This window comes from Tasmannia lanceolata, unplaced genomic scaffold, assembly GCF_043159265.1.
Source record: "Tasmannia lanceolata isolate RefF3 unplaced genomic scaffold, GAP_Taslan_0.1 ptg000020l, whole genome shotgun sequence".
Lineage (NCBI taxonomy): Eukaryota > Viridiplantae > Streptophyta > Magnoliopsida > Canellales > Winteraceae > Tasmannia > Tasmannia lanceolata.
The window spans coordinates 1406213-1433187 of record NW_027518697.1 but is presented as its reverse complement, the minus strand read 5'-3'; the positions used below and the strand labels follow the sequence as shown (position 1 = coordinate 1433187).

General features: G+C 39.9%; 3 protein-coding genes across 3 annotated transcripts; 1 reads left to right on the top strand and 2 right to left on the bottom strand.

Annotated features, from left to right (window-relative positions):
• Nucleotides 1-3418: 3418 nt before the first annotated feature.
• LOC143854559 (cytochrome P450 monooxygenase 76AD131-like) lies at nt 3419-5359 on the top strand. Its single transcript, XM_077364587.1, has 2 exons — nt 3419-4402; nt 4567-5359. Exons 1-2 carry the CDS (start codon nt 3494-3496, stop codon nt 5197-5199), a joined length of 1542 nt encoding a protein of 513 aa, XP_077220702.1. The 5' UTR covers nt 3419-3493; the 3' UTR covers nt 5200-5359.
• Nucleotides 5360-13836: 8477 nt separating this feature from the next.
• LOC143855061 (flavonoid 3'-monooxygenase CYP75B137-like) lies at nt 13837-15823 on the bottom strand. Its single transcript, XM_077365228.1, has 2 exons — nt 14787-15823; nt 13837-14622 (listed from the first exon to the last, which is right to left on the bottom strand). The coding sequence occupies exons 1-2, from the start codon at nt 15729-15731 to the stop codon at nt 13990-13992; spliced, it is 1578 nt and encodes a 525-aa protein (XP_077221343.1). The 5' UTR covers nt 15732-15823; the 3' UTR covers nt 13837-13989.
• Nucleotides 15824-23736: 7913 nt separating this feature from the next.
• LOC143855010 (flavonoid 3'-monooxygenase CYP75B137-like) lies at nt 23737-25915 on the bottom strand. The gene is made up of 2 exons (XM_077365168.1): nt 24883-25915; nt 23737-24677 (listed from the first exon to the last, which is right to left on the bottom strand). The coding sequence occupies exons 1-2, from the start codon at nt 25813-25815 to the stop codon at nt 24045-24047; spliced, it is 1566 nt and encodes a 521-aa protein (XP_077221283.1). The 5' UTR covers nt 25816-25915; the 3' UTR covers nt 23737-24044.
• Between the last annotated feature and the right edge of the window lie 1060 nt (nt 25916-26975).

The window sequence follows — 26975 nt, the reverse complement described above, 5'->3', positions numbered from 1 at the left end:
GATTGAGAATCGTTACATGTTTTGTATCATGAAAACTTGTTGATTATTTACAAGTTGTATTTTATGTTGCTCTCATTTTTATGCCATGATACATTGCGTGTTTTCAAGTAACTGTTGCAGTCTTATGCTTTTGTCCTTGTGTACTTGATCTATCTTATATAGAATCCTTGTTATGTATTGTGTATTGAGGGTAAAAGCTCATTCCAGATTGTCTTATATGTTTATAGATATAGAAGAATAGCTTAGTAGATCGCGGGATTGGGCCTGAGGAAAGGATTAGTTTGCATTAGAAAATTATAGTTTGTTTTATAGCTCCGGTAGTCGGTTGGGGAATTATATATTTCATTAGTCGTAGACATCTACTTTATGTAGTTGGTAGGGATTTTCTTTTACATTGTCGTCGTATGTCGAGCAATTGGCCCGTGGATATATCTAATATCTTGGATAGTTTATGGATTTCTTTTGGATAATTAAATGCTTTTCTGCTAGTTGCTCTGAAATTTTGATAAGTGATAGTTGTTAATCTGGCCTTGCATGCCCATATGGTTGGTTGTGTTTGTGGGCATGTTGCACTATTACAGGGACCTTGGTTTGGGGCGTGACATTTACCATCCTTGGAGGTTTGCTCACTGGATTGATGAGATCATGGATTGAGTGGTTGGATCATTTGTCTCTTTCCATCACATAAGAAGAGCAACTTTCAAGAGTGATTTTGGAAACCTTCGATTTCCTTTCACTTTGATTTATTCTGTGTATTTTTAGTGGTTGCAGTGTACTTGATCATCTCGATCTCCATGTAAAGTGAGAGTAGAAGGAGTTTTCTTGGTTTTTTCTTGTGATGAGAAACATAAGTGATCTTTTTCTCTTGGGTTGCTCTTGTGTACACTTTTGACGGAGAAGAAAGAGAAAGGGTTGCAGTTTTCAGGTTAATCCTGTTGTAATCCCTGTATTTTGATTTCTAATAGTGAAGATCGTGATCTCTCCGGTGGACTTATGCATCTTGGTTGAACCATGTACAATCTTGGTGTGCGCGTCTTGTGGTTTGCTTCTTTTGTAATTTTTCATCTCTTTGAGCGTGATCTTATCAGATTTTGCCCGGCAGTTTTGTCCACATTTTTCCTTATTTTTTTTTCTTATGTCTATATTTTCAATTTTTTTATGATGTCTGTGCGGATATTTTTAAAATAAAAAAAAGGCTCCACTCAACCTTATTCGCATATCATAACCATTCATTGGTCGGGTCTCGATGTATGTCTTGAAAATCATCTCCAGAAGATGATCCTAACCCTCGATCAATTAAGGTTTTGTAATGTGTTGTCTCTCTACAGACCTTAGGATTAAATCATCCTATATATGGAGATGATTTTCGAGGCACATCCACTCTGGGGCCTTATAAATGAATGATTTGGATTTTCGAACTAGGTGATGGGCTATGTACGTTGCATTTTAAAAAAAATACAAGCACCTAATGTGCTGCCATCTACATACCTAGGATTAGAATTATCCTCGGGAGACAATTTTTGGAGCACAACCCATTTACTTTGGGCCCAACAAATGAATGGTTTGGATATTCAGACAAGGTGGGTCCTGCTAGTTTTTAAAAATACGTGCACTTATGTGTCGTCCCTTCACAAATCAGAGGGCTAAGTTCATCCCATTGAGATGTTTTTTTGAGGCACAACCCATTTACGTTGGGGCCCAACAAAGAAATGGTTTGGATCTTCAAATAAGGTAGAGTGGTCTGCACTTAATTTTTAAAACAAACACGCGCAGCTATCTGCCATTCCCTCTCTAGGTCATAAGGTGGAAATGATTTCAAGCACAACTCATTTATGCTGGGCCCCAATAAATGAGTGGTTTGGATGTTCAAACAAGGTAGGTCGTACCATTCAGAATATAGCAAGGTGAGTCCGACTTTATTTTTTTAAATAAAAGCTCACCTATGAGCCATCCCTTTACAAATCAGAGGGCTACAATCATCCTATTGAGATGATTTTTGAGGCACAACTTACTGTTGGGGGTTCCACATGAAAGCAAAAATAGTCCCACATTGGAAAAGTCAATGGATGTGGATTTGCTTATAAGGGATGGGCACCCTCCCTCTAATAGCTAGCTTTTAAGGGCGAGTTCTACCCTGTTAAGAGTCCCAACAAGTAGTATAAGAGCTAGGGCGTGGCAACCCCGGTTTGCTTCCGAGGGCGGGAATTTCCTTCAGTGAAGATCTCAGTAACCCCAATAATGCCTGCGAGGACGGAATAATCCCTCGGGGTAGATCTTGTACTTCCCACGTTGCACCCTCGTGGATGGGCGAGATTGTCCACGTTGCTTCCACGTGGAGGGGGAGATTGTTGGGGGTTCCACGTTAAAGCAAAAATAGTCCCACATTGGAAAAGTCAATGGATGTGGATTTGCTTATAAGGGATGGGCACCCTCCCTCTAACCGCTACCTTTTAGGGGCGAGTTCTACCCTGTTAAGAGTCCCAACACTTACGCTAGAGCCCAACAAATGAATGGTTTGGATCTTTGAATAAGGCGGCGTCCATTGCACACGCACCGTACATGTGGTTGTGTTTTCCCCCTGTTTTTTTTTTCGTGTGTCCATTTCTAAGTTTTGAGGGGTTGCTGTGTCCATATCAACACACGAGACTCGTTGCGTGTCTACCAATTGAAGATATTGATATATTAACACTGTTTTCTGATATTTAAACCCTTAGTCAATTCAAGTACCTAAACGATCAAATGGCTAGGATTATTGTGTCAACTTGACCAACGGCACAGGCCCGATATGTGTTTATTCTATCAAAGGGCTGCTTGCTCAGATGTAAGGGTGGCAATGGTTCGGTTTCGGTTTCTGTTTGACCCCCAAACCGAACCAAACCGAAATTTGAATCGGTTTGGTTCAACCAAACCGCAACCGGACAAAAACTGAATTTTCTGTTCGGTTCGGCCAATCTCGCCACTCCTTACTCATAATCTTTGGAAATTGGGGGCAACGGTTTGGTTTCAATTCGGTTTGCAATTTGAATCGGTTTGGTTCTACCGAACTGAAACCGGACCAAAAGTGAATTTTCGGTTCGGTTCGCCCAATCTCGCCACCCCTTACTCATAATCTTTGAAAATCGGGGGCAACGGTTTGGTTTCGGTTCGGTTTGAAATTTGAATCTGTTTGTTTCTACCGAATCGAAACCGAACCGAAATTTGAATCGAAACCGAATTTTTGGTTCGGTTTTGGTTCGGTATCGGTTGGATTGCCACCCTTACTCACATGTGTCACATGTAGAGCCATAATTAGGAGAGAGACTAATAACCAAATTTCTATTAAATATTTGATGTGGCAGTATGTCTTGATCACGTACGATTTTTTCTTCATATATAACAAATCTTTACTATATGTACAAGTTTATTTGGATTGGCTTTCTTTTGTAGTATAAATTGCGGTTGCCTCTTTTCACAACCATAATCAATTTGCTGCGTTCTTATTTTTGAAGAAAATATGGATTCAGTCCTCTTGTTATCAATTGCAATCGTTACAATTTCTTGGCTCACATGGATGATTAGGAAGTCGAGAAAGGAAGCAACATCACCATTGCCGCCGGGCCCACGAGGCTTACCTTTGATAGGCAATTTTCCATTTATCGAACCCGAGCTCCATCGTTATTTCAGCAAATTAAGTGGGATCTATGGGCCCATCTTCAAGCTCCGAATGGGTAAGAAGATCTTCGTCGTATTGGGTTCTCCGTCCATGGCTAAGGAGGTCCTCAAAGACCATGACACCACCTTTGCCAACCATTATGAAATGCGTGCAGCACTTGTTGCTACATATGGGGGCTCAGACATAGTGTGGAGCCCCTACGGTTCAAAATGGCGTAAGCTTCGAAGGGTTTGCATCCAAGAACTTCTCAATGCCGGGAGCCTCGATGCTAGTAGTGGCTTCAGACGACAACAGGTTCACCAGATGTTGAGCGATGTATATGCCAAAACTGGAACTCCAGTCGATGTCGGTGAGAAGATAACTCAAGTAATCTTCAACAGTATGACCAACACTCTATGGGGTAGCACCCTTAAGGGAGGATCAGATACAGGTGCTGCGTATGAGTTTCGACAGGTTGTTGCACAAATTGGGACTATGATAGGACTACCCAACATTTCTGATCTCTTTCCTGTCTTGGCAAGGTTCGATATAATGGGTGTGGAGCATAAAATGAAGGGTGCCATTTCATGGTTCGATCGAATTTTCGATACTATCCTAGATCAACGGTTGAAAAGAGATAAAGACGAGGAGGAAAATGAGAATAGCATATACAAAGATCAAATGGATTTCCTTGATATCCTTCTCAAGATTAAGGAGCAAGCAGATCCAAGAACGCCCTTGTCCATGACCGAAATCAAGGCCTTATTAGTGGTAATACTTTATATCTATCCCTAATTATCTCTATGGAGTTTCAATACCCCTACTAATTATGTACATATATTCTTGTTTGCTCATCTTACACTCAAATAATTGTAATACTATCTATGTTCAAAGTTATTGCCTAAGACTAATCTTTGTTTCATTCGTTTGTGTAGGATCTAGTATTAGGAGGAGTTGACACAAGCTCGACTACTTTAGAGTGGGGCATGGCGGAGATGCTGCACAAGCCCGAGACAATTAGGAAAGCTCAAGAGGAATTAGATGCAGTAGTGGGCAAGGACAACGTTATAGAGGATCATCATTTAAGCAAATTGCATTATTTAGATGCAGTGGCAAAAGAAACATTACGTTTGCATCCACCGAATCCGTTTTTGATCCCTCACACTCCTAGTGAAACATGTGTTGTGGGTGGTTACACCATCCCAAAGGGTTCCAGTGTCTTTGTTAACCTTTATGCAATACAGAGGGACCCTTCTCTGTGGGAGAATCCCTTAGAGTTTAAACCCGAGAGGTTCTTGACTCCCGACAACAAATGGGATTATAGAGGCAACGATTACAATTATTTCCCATTTGGGTCAGGGAGGAGAATATGTCCAGGGATCTCTTTGGCAGAGAGGTCGCTAATATATGTATTGGGTTCACTCTTGCATTCCTTTGATTGGAGTTTACCAGAGGGGACCAAGCTCAACCTTTCCGACAAGTACCTTGGGGTAATAAAGATTGCAAACCCGATTATGGCCATCCCCACCCCACGATTATCTAATCTAGAGCTCTATGCTTTACACTAATCGAAATACCATAGATGATGCTATTGTTTTTTCGTTCTAAACAGTATATCTACCTTGTAATGAGCATGTCAATATGTAATTTTTTAGTTATGCCTTTTGTTCTGTCATCTTTTGCATCTATTTCTACTATTTTTAATAAATTGATATATTTGTTTAATTATTCTGAAGGATCAGATTAGAAAGAGTTTCACTTAATTCTCTTACATTCCTTTCATTGTTAGAGGGATTGCATTTATCATTCAAAGCCTTATTATGACCACTGATCTATATACTACTTTGTTTTGATAATGAGACAAACCCCACTTTGTCTTTTCCCTTGTTGAGAGCATTTTAGGAAGGGAAGTGATATATCCGCCTCTTTTGGTTACTTTGGAGCATGGGCGGATCTTGTGGGGGGGGTGTGTGGGTGGTCAAGAGGGGGCACTTGCCCCCCTAAGAATCTGAAAATTTTCCTGAGTACCTGTTTGGTATGGGCAATTGCACCCCTTGGTCCCCTTCCCTCCATGGTTTTAAATTTCGACTGAAATCCGAAATTTCGGTGGGGACCGAAACCGAAATTTCCCAAAATTTCAGAATTTCGGTCCGAAATTTTGGTTCGAAATTTTGAGAAAATGGCATTTAAAAATAAATAAATAAATGTTACAAAATTTCGGAATTTCGGTTCCAAATTTCAAAGCTCAATACCAAATTTCGGACCGAAATTTCAGATTTTGGTGGGGTCCGAAATAGGTACCGAAACCGAAATTAAAAACCTTGCTTCCCTCTTTCTAATGCCCTCCTGTTTCTCTCTTTACCAACTAAAGTCTTCATTTTTTTTTATTTTCCTCTGACCAAGTAAAAAATACCAAAAGAAAAGGAAATTCTACATTAAGGCTCTGTTCACTCGTGTTCCCGGGAGACCAAATCCCGGGAAAACACCCCCTTTTTCCCGAGAAAGCTAAAATTCGCATGTTCACTTGTCTTCACGGGATTTTGAAGGAGCCTAGGTGGAAAATGTCACATCTGACATGGAAATTAGGAAAAATGATGTGGAAATGAGTCTTTCGTCACAAGTGTGAGATTCATTTTCCCTTTATTTTGGTCGGATTTGCTTTCCCAGGAAAACTAGTGAAAAAAGTGGGCAAGCAGTTTCTCGGGAAACCTTTTCCTGCACAGTTCCTGCGCAAGTGAACAGGCGCGGGAAACCTTTTCCTGCACAATTTCCCTGGATTTCTTTTCCTAATGCCACGTCAGATTCCCGGGAAACCTTTTCTTTTCCTTTTCCGGGAAAACAAGTGAACAGGGGCAGAAGGCAAAAAAAAAGTAAAGGTACATGTAATAATGAGGTTTGAGGGCAAAAGTAAAAAAGAGATGGTATTTTTAAATTTTGTGAGGATACGAGTTCACTACCTTTTCTTTTGTGGAGGTGTCACAAGACTCACAACAAATAATTTCATCTCTATCTTGCAAAACGTAATCCCCTTTTACTAGCACCCCAATGACATTTTATATACGTGTAAATTAATAGTCCATTAGATTGCTTGTTATAGAAACCTCTATAGATTGGAGGGTTAGGATGATCTTGTGGAGATGATTTACATGGTGTAGCCTATTTATGTTGTAGCCCCAACAAATGAACTATTTGGATTATCCTATTAAGTGGGCCTCATAGTAACTTTTAAAAAAATATAATACTTCACATGCATCGCAACATGTAAAATTTTAGGAATTATTGAAAATTTCAAAGTAAAAAGCAATTCTATTTTATTTTATTTTAGAAGGGCTTGGAATTTATTAAAACACTAGCATTCTTGGGCCATGCTATGCATGGGTGTAAAATAGTGGACTCCACCCATGGTGTAAATAGTGGGCCCCATTACATCAAAATATGAAGTGCAGTGTAAAGCGGTGGGCCCTTAACCTGTTGTACCCTTAACATGCTACAACAGACATCCTCTTGGCCCCCACCCTCAAGCAAATTTGCCCCCTTTCAAGAAAACTCTTGACTTCGCTTGGGACACCCAGCAACAGTGTATCAATGACTGCAGAGGGGCTGATGTAAGGATTCAATGGGGCTGATTGCCACGTACACTGCTGCTGGGTGTCCCAAGTAATTAAAAGGGGCAGATATATCACTTCCCTTTTAGGAATTGTAATACCTTTTTACAGCTGGCTAAATAATAAAAGACAATATGAGTTCATATCATTATCACAACATGGTGGTGGGAATATCAGTAGTAATGCAAGAGAAAACTACTAAGAGTGTGCAGTTTGTCATTGAGTAAAAAGCGTGGAACAAGTCGATTATTCTTCAAGTTATATTTTCGTCATTTTATTTGTAGCCTAATTTTTAGGTATCAAATCTTTTCATTTGGTTGGATTTTAGAATCATTAGGAAGAATTTTAGATTACCTATCTAACGAGCCCCAGAACACTTGATTTGTACATGATTTGAAGAAGTTATAAACAATTTACGGACTTCGTACATATCTATTAATAAATTTCCTTTTTAGGGTTATTTTTGTCAAGTTTTTAACTTTTATTTAGATTACTTTAGAACAACTTATATTGGTTGTTTAGGTCGTCTTTAAGCTTTTAAGTTCATTGAGAACTTTTGGTTTCAAGGATTAGACCCTACAAGAGTATTTTCTAGTTTCGCTCTGAGAAACTCAACTTCAACATGATCAAAGTAAATTTCATCTCCTTCGACAGTGATCAAAGTATTGTATTTCCTACCATCTCCTTCGATAGTGATCGAATGGCCCCTTTTCTTTGTATGGATTCTCGATGGCAATAGAGTATCTTTGATCACTTCAAAGTAGAGTTGCTTATTGTGAGAGGCAATACCAGACATGAAAGTATTGTATTATTACTTAGAGCCGTGGTTTTAAATTTTGACCAAGATCCAAATTTTCGGACCGAAATTTCGGATTTCGGTCAACACTGAAACTGAAATGACCGAAATCCGAAATTACCGAAATGTACCAAATTTCGGTAATTTCGGTAAAATTTTACAAAAAATATTAATTTTTTATTCCTTTACAAAATTTCAGCCAAAATTACTGAAATTTCAGCCCAAAAGACCTACATTTCGCTCCTCCTTATTGAATTTCGGCCGAAATTTTGGGATTTCGGCTGAAATTTCGATTTTGGCTAGGTCCGAAATATATGCCGAAACCGAAATTTCAAACCATGCTTAGAGCAAGGAATCATTAATTGGGAGCATGGTTTAAAATTTCGACCAAAATCCGAAATTTCGGTGGGGACCGAAATCGAAATTTCCCAAAATTCAATTTTTCGCCATTTACCAAATTTCGGTAATTTCTGTGAAATTTCAATTTAATGAAATTATTTATTAAAAAAAAAAGTGTTACAAAATTTCGGAATTTCGGTCCGAAATTTGGAACCAAATTACCAAATTTCGGACTGAAATTTCGGTTTTTGGTGGGGTCCGAAACGGTTACCGAAACCGAAATTTTAAACCATGATTGGGAGTTACCCTCATATATGATGAATATTAAGATGATAGATATTTAATTGTTGCTAAAAGTTGAAATAATGAGTTTTTGGCATTTGATGGTGACGGAGTGATCAATGAATCACTTGAAGTGATGATTGATATGCCCTATAAAATCATGAATGAAGAATCAAAAGAAATTAGATCTAACAACATATTAGGTGAATCAATGAAGATGGAAGAGATGGGTGACTGAAAAAATATTAAATCAATTCCTTCATCAGTTTATATCAATCCATTTTTATTAGATCATTTATTGAAGCATGCCATGTATATTTATGAATTCAATCCAATTAAAGATCAAGACAGATTATCGGTTCGTCATTAAGATTAGTGAGCAAGCGTTGATCCTAGAGAGTTTCAATTGACGAATGTTCTTAGATATTTTGGAGTTTAAGGACAAGATTTTTTTAATTAAGGTAGACTAATGTAGATGAAAACTACCAAGAATGTGCGGGTGTCATTGATTATAAAGCATGGAACAAGTCGATTATTCTTCAAGTTTTATTTTCTTCATTTTATTTGTAGCTTACTTTTCAGGCATCAAATATTTATAGTTTGGTTTGATTTTGGTATATTAGAAATGTTTTTCGATTTCCAATCTAACAAGCCAAAGACCATGCAATCTGGACATGATTTGGGGAAGTTATGAGCGATTTACAGACATAGTACACATCTATTACTTGATTTCTTTTGAAGGGTTATTTTTGTCAAGTTTAAAACTTTGATTTAGGTTACTATAATAAATGACTGAGATTAATTGCTTAGGTCTTAAGTTAGATTTTAGAGTTTCTTTTTCTTATAAATTGATAGAGTAGAGGGTGGGAGATGGAGAGGTTTGGGAGGGATGGAGGGAGGGAGTGAAGAGAGGGTGAGAAACGACTGCTTTCAGGGGAAAATAAACTCTAATCAAAATGCTGTTCATTTCCCCCTATTTTTCAGCCATTCATCCACCCTCACTTCACTCATCCACTCTCAAGTCTCTCCCTCTTGCTTCCTCCTTTCCCCTCTCACCCCTTGCTAAACTATATTTCGTAGTAGTCAACTTCCCGTTAATTTTGTTTTTCCATGGGATTGATAGCTTAAGTGAACTTGATGAATGATGCCTCTAATGTTTCAAGACGTCTATCATCCTCTGACTCAATTTCGTGATTCTCTAGCTCTTCCTCAGCTTATGGTGGGTTTTCTTCAATATTGTGTCCTTTGTTTCTTGTGATCTTGTCCTCTTTTCTAACCGGCCATTAGGGGGAATCCTCTTTGAAGAATGGAAGAGTACTTCTTTCTTCTCATCTCCTACCACGATTCAACCTCTTTGAGGACATGCTATTTTCATTTCTGTAATAAGAGATTTTCAAAAAGAGGTTGCGGGAATCCATTTCTCGGTTGGCTTTTGCATGTGAGAAGAGCCACGCATGCAAAAACCAGCTGCGAAAAGGCTCTCTGCAAAATTGCCTAGCAAAGCCCTTTTAACTTTAAAAAACAGAGAGTTTATAGTAGAATTTTATTTGTAAGTTATCGTATTTTGGAATACAACAAGATGCATACTACCTTTGATAAATTTTATTACATAGATGAAGTGAGAAATGACATTCACGCTGTCAAACTTTGCTACTTTTGAAAACCCACTCCATTAAGACTTTCTTTCAAGGGCTTCCAGAAGATTAGAATTTCCTTTTCCCGACGACGGTCTCCACACGCTAAGAAACTTCCTTACAGCCTTGAATGAGTCTCCCCGTTTACCGTTTCAGAAGGCGTCTATTAAAACAAATCTCGAGTTTGACTATTGGGATAATGCCAATAAAAATTACTATCAACAACCAATTGAAAATGATATAATATATGGACTATTGATTTAGTCCAACGCTTGAAGGAGATCCGAGATTTATTTAAAGAGGAATGCTATCCTCTCGAGCGGTTATATTTAAATAGATGAAGACAGAAAATTAAAGGTTAGACTATAAATAGAAAATGTCCAAAAAATACAACATTAGATCAATGCCTAGAATTACCTATATGGTGACTGCTCGATATGCTGCTGTCCATAGATGAATGTCCATGGTCAATGTGAAAAGTATACACCATGGAGATGGAAGGATCTTAATTTAATCACCCATATAATCACGAGTCACAAAATGTGTGTATATCTTCCTAGCAAAGATTAGATAATATATAATCAGGATTTGCTAGGCAATTTCGTGGAATGCCATTTCGCGGCTCACTTTTGAAGGAGAGAACAGCCAGGCAGGCTCACTTTTTACCCGATTTTGTCTTATTCATTTAATTCATAGCCAGGCAGGCTCACTTTTTACCTGATTTTGTCTTATCATTTAAGTCATCTGAGGTGGCTTTTCTCTCCTGCAAAAGTGAGCCGTGGAATGACTTTATGTGAAAAGCAAATCCCTCGCGTTTCGGCTATTTATTCTTCAAACCCAACCCTACCTAAGATTGAGTCGGGTTTATCAATCTAAAACCCGACCTAACCTAATACCCATGATTTCCAAACCCGACTCATGTTATTTTCGGGTCGGGCCGATGCAGGTCTGATAAAACCTAACCCAAGTTGCAAACTTACCAATGGCATGCCAAACATGCATCACATTAATAGGAAGAAAGCCCACTATTAAAATTCAGTAGTTTTTCTTCTCTCAGTGGAATAAAATATCATGGCTTATCATACCTTAAAATAATCTTCTAAAATGTCACCAATATATAACAATATATTGGCCAACATATCGATGATACATCAGAGGCATGCCTATATAAATCTACATTATATAGTAGAATGGGGGTTTACTATTAGCCGCTGAGGTGGACAGTCTCCCCTTCCTCCCCTTAGTCCTATGTGCCCCTTTCACATTCCAACTCGTAAATCTCTTAAAATCAGCACCATTTTCACTTTGAGTAGTATTTCTCTAATCAGAATCCCGCCTCTCATAAAATCAACAAAGTCACTCCCGTCTCTCTCTAATCAGAATCCCACCTCTCATAAAATCAACAAAGTCACCCCCGTCTCTCTCTCAGAGAAAAAAAGGCCGCTTAGAAAACCGACCGTTCACCTATCAAAAGGTCACGTAGAAAGCTAAGATTTTTCTATTCAAGAAATCCCACATGGCAAAGACCGGGTCCAGCGGGGGTGGGCGGTCTTTGCCGTGATGAGTTTGGTGAGATACTTTGGGCTTTTTCTGGTCCTATTGGTGTGTGTGATTCTTCTGAGGCGGAAGTCAAAGCTGCCTATTTTGAGATCAAGAAGTTGAGTAGAGAAGTATTAAACCATATTATTGTTGAAGGGGATTCATTGAACGTCATTCGGTGGTTGAAGGGTGGTGTAGCTCCTCCTTGGAGATTTTTGGCGTTATTTGATGAAATTGGGGATTTTGTTGCGGGTTCAGCTATTGTCTTTAATCACGTTTGGAGGTTGGCAAACGAAAAGGCGGATGTGTTAGCCAAGCAGGGAGTTGGGAGGGAGAGTATTCTCTGGTTCGATCATCTTCCCCCGTAATATAATTTTGTTATTTTTATTGTATTTTTTCTTCTTCTTCTCTGTTTCTTCTTTCTTGTTTTTGTTCTCTGGGTTGCCCCTTCTCGGGTGCTCCCTTGTCTTTTTATTCTAATCAATACAAATCGCTATTTCAAAAAAAAAATGAAATCCCACATGGCAGCCATTCTCACAACCTCACGTAGAAGAACACTTTCCACAATTCAGTATCCTATCTCTCGGTGGTAAAGACACGACCGACAACAACTCAACTATTCTAGGATGGTAGAGGTCGTGCTTCAATTGACAATGCTGAGATGGTGAAGATCGAGCTCTTTGATCGGCAACCGAGTGTACTGAATGACCCCAATTCATTTCAGATTGACTCTCCGAACCGGATTCTGGTGATGCTTTGTTTTGGTAGAAAAGCCCAGTGTAACAGATCTTGTAGAGGAAAAAGAGTATGGGTGAATGAACTTTCTAGTCATTCCTCTCGATTTCATCATGAATTTGGCATTCCATTCGCAACCACTGTGACATCTTCAGCACCATTTATCTCAGCCCTAATCTTGTTTCCTTGTGTTAAAGTATAAAAGAATAAATAATGCCTTCTCCAACAGCTTAAGCTTTAGGAGTAATCGGTAGTTTCACATGGTATCAGAGCGCAAAGGTCCTGAGTTCAAACCTCCTTGGTGTCAAAAATCGAAATGCAATGGTCAACCCAAAAGTTTGGCCACATGTGCCATCTGTAGGCCAACCCAATGAAAGAGGGGCCACACATGAGGGAAGAGTTAAGTATAAAAGAAAAAATAATGCCTTCTCCAACAGCTTAAGCTTTTGGAGTAATCAGTAGTTTCACACCTTTAGCTCACATACGAAAGAGATTGAGTGGGGGTGAGTGAACTTTCCAGTGATTCCTCTTGATTTCACCATGAATCTGGCATTCCATTCTCATTGACCGTGGCGTCTTCATAACCGTATTTGCCTCAGCTCCAATCTTGTTTCCTCTAGTTCTCACAGACAACTTGATCAAGAAGAAAGTCTAAATACAAGTGATTAGTTAACACGATTGCTAAAATTACTTGGTTGCATCCATTGAAAGAATTCTCATCAACTGAAAATCAACCAACACCAGCTTTGTTAGACATTGGTATGATCTTTTAGTCAATTTTACTTGGATGTTGAATGTGAGCTACATTAAGCATATTGATAATTGTCATTGTGGTTGCTTAATATGTGAAAGCTTATTACTACTTATTATTGCATAATTGTGGAGATGCATGTTAATGAACTAGGAGAATTAATTAATTTAATATGTAATTGAATAATCTTCGTCCATAGACTGGTATGTATGCTTTGATAATGTGACAAACTCACCTTGTTAAGGCTACTAATATTCCCACTACCATGCTTTGATAATGCGACAAACTCACCTTGTCTTTTATTATTTAGCCAGCTGTCAAAAGCTATTACAATTCCCCAAAAGCTCTCAGCAGCAGCCGGTTAAAAGGGAAAAGACACAGTGAGTTTGTCTCATTATCAAAACAAAGTTGTGGAAATATCAGTAGCCGCAATAAGGCTTTCAAGGATAATACAATCCCTCTCACAACCAAAGGCATGTGATTGAATTAAGCGTAACTCTTTCTAATTTTATCCTTCACAGTAATTAAACAAATACATTTATTTATTAAAAATATTTGAAATAGGTACAAAAGATGGTAGAATAAAAGGCATAACTAAGAAATTACATATTGTAATACTCACTCCAAGGTAGATATTATTCAAAACTGAATACAAGAGAATTATCCTTGTCATTCGATTAATGTAAAGCATAGAGCTCTGGGTTGGATAATCGTGGGGTGGGGATAGCCATAACTGGGTTTTTAATCTTTATCACCCCAAGGAACTGGTCAGAAAGACTGAACTTGGTCCCCTCTGGTAATTTCCAATCAAAGGAATGCAAGAGCGAGCCCAACACATATATTAGCGACCTCTCCGCCAAAGAGATCCCTGGACATATTCTCCTCCCTGACCCAAATGGAAAATAATTGAAATCGTTGCCTCTATAATCCCATTTGTTGCCAGGAGTCAAGAACCTCTCGGGTTTGAACTCCAAGGGATTCTCCCACATAGAAGGGTCCCTCTGTATTGCATAAAGGTTAACAAACACACTGGAACCCTCTGGGATGTTGTAACCACCCACTACACATGCTTCACTGGGACTATGAGGGATCAAGAACGGATTCGGTGGATGCAAACGGAGTGTTTCTTTTGCCACTGCATCTAAATAATGCAATTGGCTGAAATGTTTATCCTCTATAACATTGTCCTTGCCCACCACTGCATCTAATTCCTCTTGCGCTTCCCTAATTGTCTCAGGCTTGTTTAACATCTCAGCCATGGCCCATTCTAACGTTGTCGAGCTTGTGTCAACTCCTCCTAATACTAGATCCTGCACAAACAATATAAACAAAGATAAGCCCAATGCAGTAACATAGAACATATAGCAATTATCTGCATGAAATATAAGCAGGCATGTGTAAATAATTTGTAGGGGTATCTAAACTCCATAGGGGCCTTAAATCATCGGTTTTGGGTATATAGATAGAGGTTTACCAGCAATAGGGCCTTGATTTCAGTCATGGTCAAGGGCGTTTTAGGATCAGCTTGCTCTTTAATCTTGAGAAGGATATCAAGGAAATCCTTGCGATCTTTGTGGTTGCTATGTTCATTTCCCTCCTCGGTGTCTTTATTTTTTCCCAGTCGCTGATCTAGGATAGTTTCGAAGATTCGATCAAACCATGAGACGGCACCCTTCATTTTACGGTCAACACCCATTATATCAAACCTTGCTAGAACAGGAAAGAGATCAGAAATGTTGGGCTGTCCGATCAGACTCCCAATTTGTGCGACAACCTGCCGGAATTCCGCCCCAATATTATTATCTGCTTCTCCCTTTAGGCTACAACCCCATAGGGTGTTGGTCATGCTGTTGAAGATTGTTTGAGTTATCTTCTCGCCAACATCTACTGGGGTTCCAATTTTCGCGTATATATCTCTCAACATGTTATGAACCTGTTGTCTTCTGAAGCCACTACTAGCGTCTAGGCTCCCAGAGTTGAGAAGTTCTTGGATGCAAACCCTTCGAAGCATACGCCATCTTGCACCATAAGGGCTCCACACTATGTCTGAGCCCCCATATGTTGCAAGTAGGGCTGCAGACATTACATAATGGTTGGCAAAGGTGGTGTCATGGTCTTTGAGGACCTCCTTAGCCATGGACGGGGAACCCAATACGACGAAGATCTTCTTGCCCATTCGGAGCTTGAAGATGGGTCCATAGATCCCAGTTAATTTGGTGAAATAATGGTGGAGATCAGGTTCGATAAATGGAAGGTTACCTATCAAAGGTAGGCCTCGTGGGCCGGGCGGCAACGGGGAGGTTGCACCATTTCTAGACTTGATGATCATCCATGTGAACCAAGAAATTGTAACAATTGTAATGGAGAACAAGAGGACTGTATCTGGCTGCAGCAACCATGAAAGTGGGTTGGAAGTCATATTTTCTCTTTTGTGAAAGGAGAAAAGAAAGCTATGGGAATTCTTAAAACAGAAGATTGCACCAGAACTGAGTGTGGTTTTGAAAGGAGGGAGGCTACGCTTACTTATACTAAAATGAAGAAAGCCAAGTCTAATAAATGTTACATCTTCTAAAGACTTTATTTATAATATAAATAGTAAGTCAACGTCAAAAGAGGTGGGCTCGTCAAAATTTTAACAGGAATGTGGTTATTAGTCTCTTTCCTGAATTGGGCTCCACACATGACACGACCCGTTGAAGTAGTCCTTTGATCTATAGGGATCGGCACTACCATGATTGCACAAACTCACCTTGTCTTTTCTCTTTTAATTAGCATATAAAAGATTTTTGGGAATTGTTATAAACTTAGACATCTAGTTAATTGAGATTTCACATGGTGAAAGCCTTTATAGTTCAGCAATTTTCAAAAAGTACTCTACTGTTTACACCATAGCATGATCCAAAATGTCCACTACTTGATGGGCCACAACCTAAATAGTTTCTAGCCAAAAAAATCATTTCCATAGGATGATTCTAGCCATGTTGTCGTCCAACAAATGGACGGTTTGGATCATCCTATGGTGTAATCGTACAATAATTTTTTTTTTTCAAAAATACTTGACTAGAGGGGCTTACACTATGTAAAAACAAAAACCCTTGTTAAATAATAAAAGTCAAGATGATTTAGTGCAATTATAAAAACATGATAGTGCCAATATCAGTGGGGTTGATCTTATATATAGGAAGTACAGGTGAAGTCTTCTTCCCAGTAAACGCTACGTAGTGGTGGAAGTCTTCTCTTTCACACTAGACACGGATCCGTGAATACTGTTTGGCAATACGCGTGAATTTTGAGTGTTGATTTTCTAAAGCAAGTGGAAGATGATATCTTAACGCGCTTTCCTCAAGTTTCCTTAAATATTCTGTTTAATAATATATAGTGGGTTCTCTTTCAAGCAGAGCCATTAATTTAAAGGTGGGTAACGAAAGAAAGTTCTGCCGATGAATTACCTAGTCGCAGGGAAAGAGAAGTCTTTCTCTTTTAAAATGGGTGGGATATGATGAAATGATATTTCCACACCCTTTTCTCTGCATCTTCGCCCCTCCTATATTGGCCTTTTCTTTGAAAATGAAATAAAAGACAAATCAAACGATTTGACCTACACCCATCCTTTAATATGAGTTTTTATATGATGCCCGACCGCGAAAATCAAAAGGGCAGGGTGTCAAAACCCTGCGCCTTGATTTTTGAAACCCTGCCCTTTTGATTTTCACGGTCGGGCATCATATAAGGGAAAAATTTGGAAAAAATAATTCCATGAAAATAATTAATTTGTAGAAAAAATGATTCCACTGCCCCTTTTTTTTCCAACATTTCCCCACTTTACGTGGGCCAGGTGTCAATTTTGCCTCATGATTCGGACAATCCAATGATTCTGGCAATCCAATGATTCTGGCAATCCAAGCAGATAGTGGTGTCAAATTTGCCTATGATTCTGGCGTTTGGACATTTGGGATTGTTGGAATCAAGAATCAGAATCAGCATTCTATTGCGATTCATATTTCCATTCCCTTAATTATAAATAGAATGGAAAAATAAATTGCAATAAAAAATTTCAATAAATTTTAATTTCAACCAGGTTTGAATTAGAAAACTACCTCTCAGGCAAAAAAAAAAAAGATTGTTTCAGAATTTTCCCCTATCAATTCCACCTTGATTTCAATTTGGCCTCTAGTAAGAAAAATAATGGGAACATCCTAGTGCCTTCTAAAAACGGTAATGGTGCATATTTTTACGCCACCTCCATTGTGGAGGTGGTGCCCATCTCCTTTGTAATATATTTATGATCCTAGTAGTGTTGTGAAGATGTTGATCTACGGTTCGATGCAAACGTAAATAAATATAAAATTTTAACAAAGACATTAATTAAAATGGGATTTGCTAGGGAATTTGTAAGATCTCACATCGAAAAGGAAGAAATTTCTTGGGCTATATATTTGAACTCTCCTTCTCCATATGTAAACACGTTTTCAGCATATCCAAGGGGCGGGCCCGTGGAGTGGGTCGCGCACGGTTAGTGCTATTGGAAAACAAAATTCAAAGAATGTAGAAGACCTAGAATCAGACAATATTTACACATTGGGGTCGGGGTGTGACAGAATGGTGTCTACAATGTGCCAGCGAGGACGCTGGGCCATAAGTGGAGCGGATTGTAAGATCCCACAACGGAAAGGGAGAGAAAGTTCTTGGGCTATATATGTGAACTCACCTTCTCCATATATAGGTGCGTTTTCAGCATCTCCAAGGGGCGGGCCCCGCGGAGTGCGTCTGGGGCCCAACCCATGTATGGTTTCGATCTTTGAACAAGGTGGGCCCCATTGTGACATCATATAAAAACTCACTTTTACATAATCCCACAGCATCAGTGGCCAGAATGAGATGACACGGCAAAAGTCTTGTCCCCCAGTCAACATAGTGCCGGAGAAAAATCTTAATAGGCCCAACAAAGATGATCCATACAAGCGACATAGAGTCTCGCCCTTGCATCTCTCGTCCCAAGTGCGCACGAGAGGGGCACTTCAACCCGGTCATCAATTCACTAGAAGGGTACTTGAGCTCAGTCAATATTAATTGATGCAAGAAAAAGAAGCTCTCACATTTCTTGGCGACGAAATTCTCTGTAATTGCTAGTGATCGAGAGAGTGCCCCGTAGAAAAGGACTGCTCTCTCATTGCTGGCATGCACGGGAATGCCGCTTAGGAGAAAATGAGGTCATAAAAGACCCTAGTACGAAATTGCTATTTAAATTTGATTGTTTTTTTTTGAAGGGCAGTGATAAATCGACTCCCCATGTGTCTATCTCTCTCCTCTTTCTCTCTCTAACCTAGAGGAGAGAGAAAGACACATGGGAGCCGATTTATCAATTTGGGGAGTTGATTTATCACTCCCCTTTTATGAATGGAAAAAAATTCTATTAATCGGGAAAAGAAACATGGGGAAGCCCCTGGCAAAAGAGATGATCAAAGCAATACAGAAAACCAAAGAAAAGAAATCAACCAAGCAAAAAGACATCATAAGGAGAAAATCGAACATTTCCAACTCCAAACTAGAGGCACCCTCCCGGACAAGCCTATCAGTCTCGCCATTAGTCGATCTTCTTACATGATGAAATGAAATGAAGGATCCAGCCACACGATTTGTGATCTCATCAATCCATGCAAACCGCCAAGGATGGGACAAGCTTTCCTTTCAAACCGTTTTATTACATTTAGGGAATCCCCCCTCCACTATCATCTTATCTAGAATATCTTCTCTGTCATCTTTATACCTAGGTGTACCACTCTAATCTCCGCCCGATCATTGAAGTCTACGAATCCAATGGGCCTGAGAACACCCATATCGTATCTCCGGCCCACTCTCATATATAAGGAGTCACCAACTCCCGTAGGCCCATGATTTTCCAAGCTTGAGCCGTCGAAGTTTTACTTGAAATGACCGCTACACCAACACATTCCAATCCTGTTAGATGCCCGGCCTTGCCTTCCTAAGACACACCTTTGACCATCCTTCCCATAGATCATGTGCTGAAACAAATCAGAAGCTAGGCAAAGATCTAACCCAAGATATGGTTAATTAGTGCTATTATCTTAATGCAGAGGAAATGAGAGGATTTTACTAGGCCTCTAAATACTATGGCAGCTCTCTCTTTCCACAGCACCCAGGTGACAGTTAGTATTACCACATGCCATTGTAATTTACGTTTACTGTTCCATGGTATCGAGACCAACTTTCTAAGAGCTTTGGTAGCTTAACTGGGAACACCCATGATATGTCAAATCTACCTAGAATTTTTCTTCATACATACGTGGTTGTTTTGAAACGCAGGAACCAGGGGCGGCGCTAGGAATTTACACTTGGCGGGGGCGATCTATGATCAACATGCATGTGCTGGTTCCATGAATGATCCACTATAAGGATATCTTGTCCAAGGCTGTTGTTCTTGAGAAGGCATAAACCCTTAAAGGAGTCGGTATTTTTCCTAACTTTATCCACTGTCGAGACAGCATGATTGGATGCAATTGCGTTGTAGAATGATGCATGTGACACTAAAAGAGCCAGAAGAGCATCGAATCCGAACCTTTTAATCTTCACATGACTTCTATATGTAATTGGACATGAGCAATTGATTAATCTCGTTAAGCTCTCCATCTTCCTTTCAAAAAGGTCCCTTCTGATGATGATCTTCTATGTTATACCCTCTTTCCCTTACTAAAAACACTCCTTAAACCAAGCTTCTTGATTCTCTACCACCTGAACTAATCTGGAAATACCTCATTTAATGGAGCATCTGATTCATACCGTGTGTGAGACCAAAATTTAATCCTCTGCCCCGAATATATTCTAAACTCGTCACCTTCATTGAATTTGATCCTTTGGCTTCGGAGTCCAAAAGTGATTATTCGGCTCAAAGGATACGTTTCCTTTGCGAGAGAGAGAGAGAGAGAGAGAGAGAGAGAGAGAGAGAGAGAGAGAGAGAGAGAGTCTTTCTTCATTACACTCAAGTGCTCAACAGGCCAATAAGGGTTTCTTTTATTCACCTTTTTTTTAGAAACACAGCCTTTCAATGAGAAACACAACTCCTCTCACAATCGAAGGCATGTAAGAGAATTAAGTAGAACTCTTTCTAATGTGATCCTTCACAATAATTAAACAATTACATTCATTTATTAGAAAAATAGTTGAAGTAGTTGTAAAAGATGACAGAATAAAAGGCATGCCTATGACATTCCATATGATCATACTCACCACAAGCTAGATATATATTGTTCAAGGCTGAAAACGAGAGAAAACAAGAGGTTCATCTATGGTCGATAATTCTTAGAAAACTACCTCTCAGGCAAAAAAAAGAAGATTGTTTCAGAATTTTCCCCTATCAATTCCACCTTGATTTCAATTTGGCCCCTAGTAAGAAAAATAATGGGAACATCCTAGTGCCTTCTCAAAACGGTAATGGTGCATATTTTTACGCCACCTCCATTGTGGAGGTGGTGCCCATCTCCTTTGTAATATATTTATGATCCTAGTAATGTTGTGAAGATGTTGATCTACGGTTCGATGCAAACGTAAATAAATATAAAATTTTAACAAAGACATTAATTAAAATGGGATTTGCTAGGGAATTTGTAAGATCTCACATCGAAAAGGGAGAAATTTCTTGGGCTATATATTTGAACTCTCCTTCTCCATATGTAGACGCGTTTTCAGCATATCCAAGGGGCGGGCCCGTGGAGTGGGTCGAGCACGGTTAGTGCTATTGGAAAACAAAATTCAGAGAGTGTAGAAGACCCAGAATCAGACAATATTTACACATTGTGGTCGGGGTGTGACAGAATGGTGTCTACAATGTGCCAGTGAGGACGTTTGGCCATAAGTGGAGCGGATTGTAAGATCCCACAACGGAAAGGGAGAGAAAGTTCTTGGGCTATATATGTGAACTCACCTTCTCCATATATAGGTGCGTTTTCAGCATCTCCAAGGGGCGGGCCCCGCGGAGTGCGTCTGGGGCCCAACCCATGTATGGTTTCGATCTTTGAACAAGGTGGGCCCCATTGTGACATCATATAAAAACTCACTTTTACATAATCCCATAGCATCAGTGGCCGGAATGAGATGACACGGCAAAAGTCTTGTCCCTCAGTCAACATAGTGCTGGAGAAAAATCTTAATAGGCCCAAAAAAGATGATCCATACAAGCGACATAGAGTCTCGCCCTTGCATCTCTCGTCCCAAGTGCGCACGAGAGGGGCACTTCAACCCGGTCATCAATTCACTAGAAGGGTACTTGAGCTCAGTCAATATTAATTGATGCAAGAAAAAGAAGCTCTCACATTTCTTGGCGACGAAATTCTCTGTAATTGCTAGTGATCGAGAGATTGCCCCATAGAAAAGGACTGCTCTCTCATTGCTGGCGTGCATGGGAATGCCGCTTAGGAGAAAATGAGGTCATAAAAGACCCTAGTACGAAATTGCTATTTAAATTTGATTGTATTTTTTGAAGGGCAGTGATAAATCGACTCCCCAAATGGATAAATCGACTACCCATGTGTCTATCTCTCTCCTCTTTCTCTCTCTAACCTAGAGGAGAGAGAAAGACACATGGGAGCCGATTTATCAATTTGGGGAGTCGATTTATCACTCCCCTTTATGAATGGAAAAAAAATTCTATTAATCGGGAAAAGCAACATGGGGAAGCCCCTGGCAACAGAGATGATCAAAGCAATACAGAAAACAAAAGAAAAGATATCAACCAAGCACAAAGACATCATAAGGAGAAAGTCAAACATTTCCATCTCAAAACTAGAGGCACCCTCCCGGACAAGCCTATCAGTCTTGCCATTAGTCGATCTTCTTACATGATGAAATGAAATGAAGGATCCAGCCACACGATTTGTGATCTTGTCAATCCATGCAAACTGCCAAGGATGGGACAAGCTTTCCTTTCAAACCATTTTATTACATTTAGGGAATCCCCCCTCCACTATCATCTTATCTAGAATATCTTCTCTGTCATCTTTATACCTAGGTGTACCACTCTAATCTCCGCCCGATCATTGAAGTCTACGAATCCAATGGGCCTGAGAACACCCATATCGTATCTCCGGCCCACTCTCATATATAAGGAGTCACCAACTCCCGTAGGCCCATGATTTTCCAAGCTTGAGCCGTCGAAGTTTAACTTGAAATGACCGCTACACCAAGACATTCCAATCCTGTTAGATGCCCGGCCTTGCCTTCCTAAGACACACCTTTGACCATCCTTCCCATAGATCATGTGCTGAAACAAATTAGAAGCTAGGCAAAGATCTAACCCAAGATATGGTTAATTAGTGCTATTATCTTAATGCAGAGGAAATGAGAGGATTTTACTAGGCCTCTAAATACTATGGCAGCTCTCTCTTTCCACAGCACCCAGGTGACAGTTAGTATTACCACATGCCAAATTTACGGTTACTGTTCCATAGTATCGAGACCAACTTTCTAAGAGCTTTGGTAGCTTAACTGGGAACACCCATGATATGTCAAATCTACCTAGAATTTTTCTTCATACATACGTTGTTGTTTTGCAATGCAGGAACCCGGGACGGCGCTAGGAATTTACATTTTGGGGGGTTGGGGGGGGGGGGGGGGCGGGCATGCCACTAAACCACCTAAAGCATGTACATGCATGCAATTTAAAAGGAATTTTGCAAGTCATGTGCCTCCGCCCCTGGCAGGAACAAGTGATCAGTTGTTTCTCTCCCCACACACAAAGCACAATGATCTATGATCAACATGCAAACATGCATGTGCTGGTTCCATGGATGATCCACTATAAGGATATCTTGTCCAAGGCTGTTGTTCTTGAGAAGGCATAAACCCTTAAAGGAGTCGGTATTTTTCCTAACTTTATCCACTGTCGAGACAGCATGCTTGGATGCAATTGCGTTGTAGAATGATGCATGTGACACTAATAGAGCCAGAAGAGCATCGAATCCGAACCTTTTAATCTTCACATGACTTCTATATGTAATTGGACATGAGCAATTGATTAATCTCGTTAAGCTCTCCATCTTCCTTTCAAAAAGGTCCCTTCTGATGATGATCTTCTATGTTATACCCTCTTTCCCTTACTAAAAACACTCCTTAAACCAAGCTTCTTGATTCTCTACCACCTGAACTAATCTGGAAATACCTCATTTAATGGAGCATCTGATTCATACCGTGTGTGAGACCAAAATTTAATCCTCTGCCCCGAATATATTCTAAACTCGTCACCTTCATTGAATTTGATCCTTTGGCTTCGGAGTCCAAAAGTGATTATTCGACTCAAAGGATTCGTTTCCTTTGCGAGAGAGAGAGAGAGAGAGAGAGAGAGAGAGAGAGAGAGAGAGAGAGAGAGAGAGAGAGAGAGAGAGAGAGAGAGTCTTTCTTCATTACACTCAACAGGCCAATAAGGGTTTCTTTTATTCACCTTTTTTTTAGAAACACAGCCTTTCAATGAGAAACACAACTCCTCTCACAATCAAAGGCATGTAAGAGAATTAAGTAGAACTCTTTCTAATGTGATCCTTCACAATAATTAAACAATTACATTCATTTATTAGAAAAATAGTTGAAGTAGTTGTAAAAGATGACAGAATAAAAGGCATGCCTATGCCATTCCATATGATCATACTCACCACAAGCTAGATATATATTGTTCAAGGCTGAAAACGAGAGAAAACAAGAGGTTCATCTATGGTCGATAATACTATTACTGTAAAGCGTAGAGTTCCGGCTTCGATAATCTTGGAGTGGGGATGGCCATAACTGGGTTTGCAATCTTTATTACCCCAAGGTACTGGTCGGAAAGACTGATCTTGGTCCCCTCTGGTAATCTCCAATCAAAGGAATGCAAGAGCGAACCCAATACATATACAAGTGACCTCTCTGCCAAAGATATCCCTGGACATATTCTCCTCCCTGACCCAAATGGGAAATAACTGTAATCGTTGCCTCTATAATCCCATTTGTTTCCAGGAGCCAAGAACCTATTGGGTTCGAACTCTGAGGGATTCTCCCAGAGAGAAGGGTCCCTCTGTATCGCATACAGGTTAACGAAGATACCGGCACCCTCTGGGATGGTGTAACCACCCACGACACATGTTTCACTGGGAGTGTGAGGGATCAAGAACGGATTGGGCGGATGCAAACGGAGTGTTTCTTTCACCAATGCATCTATATAATGCAATTGGGTTAAATGGTGGTCTTCTATAATGTTGTCCTTGCCCACTACTGCATCTAATTCCTCTTGTGCTTTCCTAATTGTTTCAGGCTTGTACAGCATCTCAGCCATGGCCCACTCTAACGTCGTCGAGCTCGTATCCGTTCCACCTCCTACTAGATCCTGTACAAACGAAATAAACAAAAACAAGCATAAGCAATTAACTTAGAACAAATATATTACAATAATTATTGGCATGAAAGATAAGCAAACAAGGGCGTTATGGGGTCTGATAAAAATACATGTAAATGATTTGCAGGTGTATCTAAACTCGGTAGGCGCCCTAAATTATGGGTTTGGGCTATAGTGATTGTGGGTTACCACTTACCAGTAGCAAGGCCTTGATGTGGGTCATGGTCAAGGGCGTTCTGGGGTCTGCTTGCTCCTTGATCTTCAGAAGGATATCAAGGAAATCCTTGCGATCTTTGTTGTTGCTATCCTCATTTTCCTCCTCGGCATCTTTGTCTTTTTTCAATCGTTGATCTAAGATAGTGTCAAAGATTCGATCGAACCAAGAGATGGCACCCTTCATTTTACGCTCCACGCCCTGTATATCGAACCTTTGCAGAACTGGAAACAGATCAGAAATGTTGGGTTGTCCCATTAAGCTCCCGATTTCCCCAACAACCTGACGGAACTCCGCTGCGACTCCAGTATCTGCATCTCCCTTGAGGGTGCTACCCCATAGAGTGTTGGTCATGCTGTTGAAGATTGTTTGAGTTAACTTCTCACCAATATCGACCGGAGTTCCGATTTTGGTATAGAGATCGCTCAACATCTGGTTAACCTGCTCTCGTCGGAAGCCACTGCTAGCATCGAGGCTCCCAGCGTTGAGAAGTTCTTGGATGCAAACCCTTCGAAGCATACGCCATTTTGAACCATAGGGGCTCCACACTATGTCTGAGCCCCCATATGTTGCAAGTGTTGCTGCGGACATTACATAATGGTTGGCGAAGGTGGTGTCATGGTCTTTGAGGACCTCCTTAGCCATGGACGGGGAACCCAATACGATGAACATCTTCTTGCCCATTCGGAGCTTGAAGATGGGTCCATAGATCTCCCTTAATTTGGTGAAATAGCGGTGGAGTTCGGGTTCGATAAATGGAAGGTTGCCAATCAAAGGTAAGCCTCGTGGGCCCGGCGGAAACGGGAATGCTGAACCCTTTCTGGACTTCATGATCATCCATGTAAGCCAGGAAATTGTAACAATTGCAATTGAGAACAAGAGGACTCCATCTGTCTGCAGCAAAATGGAAGACATATTTTCTCTAGTGAAATGGGAAAAGATTGGTCTCGTAATTCTTCAAATTATGAGAAGAGCTCACCAGATTGTGCATGGTTGTCAAAAAGAGGTGACCCCTATTTATAGTATGAGAAGAAAGCCATGTCTAATAAATGATGTGGTCTAAGTATTTAATTTTAAATATGAAAGACATAGTCAGGGTCAAAACATGTGGGCTCGTCAAATTTTTAAGAGTCATGTGGTTAGTAGTCTCTTTCTTGAATTTTGGCTCCACATATGACACCACCTTATGAACTTGTCCTTTTTTCTAACCTACAAGTGCAAGATACGTTTAGAGGAATGATAGAATGAAGGGCGCCCTTGCAAAAATCAGCTTCAAGGGCGGCACCTTTACTGGTTGATTTATGCAAAGTCCCCACGGTTTCCACTCTTTTAGGCGCCATCTACTTTTTTCGGGGCCACATTTTTCAAAAATTAACTAATAGGGGCGCCCTTGAAGCTGATTTTTGTAAGGGAGCCCTTCATTCTATCATTTCTCGAAGTCTTAATTCCCACTAACTAAACCCTATATGTAGTCATGGAAGTCTACTCTTTCACACTATATACATGGAACCGTGAATATCGTTTTCCACTACGCGTGACTCTTTCTGAGTCTTTACGTTCGGAAAAACGCGGGTTCTTCATGTTACTTTCTATATGAAGTTTTATAATATATAGGCTTTGATTTTAAGCAGCCATCAGTTTGATGGTGGAAAACGAAAGAAAGGTGTGCATCTTGATCTTCTAAAATGGGTGGCAGATGATGATATCTTTAGGCGAGTTCTTCTTTAGCGCAGCCCAGTCTTCTGCCTTTGTGCCAAACAATGCTAAACGGTTATACCACGATAAATGCTAATCTAATTTTATTCCAATAGAAAGTTTAGTGAAATGATTTTCCACAGAGAGTTCATTGAAATGACATTTCCACCCATTTTGTCTCCATCTTCACCCCTCCTCTACTGGTCTTTTCAATGAAAATGAAGAAAAAGACAAATAAACTATTTGAAAGACAGCCATTCTTTAATGGGGTGCTTGGATATAGGGAAAAATTGTGGAAAAATTTTCATTGTCTATTAGATTTGAATTTTTCCTTGAAAACAGGAAGAAGTTTTTATTTTGGAAAAAATTCCATGGAAAAT

What these genes read in the sequence shown, in the direction of transcription:
- LOC143854559 (XM_077364587.1), top strand. Translation starts at nt 3,494, where the DNA reads ATGGATTCAGTCCTCTTGTTATCAATTGCAATCGTTACAATTTCTTGG. An exon ending in AAATCAAGGCCTTATTAGTG is followed by an intron (nt 4,403 to 4,566) that starts GTAATACTTTAT and finishes TCGTTTGTGTAG; the next exon opens with GATCTAGTATTAGGAGGAGT.
- LOC143855061 (XM_077365228.1), bottom strand. Translation starts at nt 15,731, where the DNA reads ATGACTTCCAACCCACTTTCATGGTTGCTGCAGCCAGATACAGTCCTC. An exon ending in AAATCAAGGCCCTATTGCTG is followed by an intron (nt 14,623 to 14,786) that starts GTAAACCTCTAT and finishes TTGTTTGTGCAG; the next exon opens with GATCTAGTATTAGGAGGAGT.
- LOC143855010 (XM_077365168.1), bottom strand. Translation starts at nt 25,815, where the DNA reads ATGTCTTCCATTTTGCTGCAGACAGATGGAGTCCTCTTGTTCTCAATT. An exon ending in ACATCAAGGCCTTGCTACTG is followed by an intron (nt 24,678 to 24,882) that starts GTAAGTGGTAAC and finishes TCGTTTGTACAG; the next exon opens with GATCTAGTAGGAGGTGGAAC.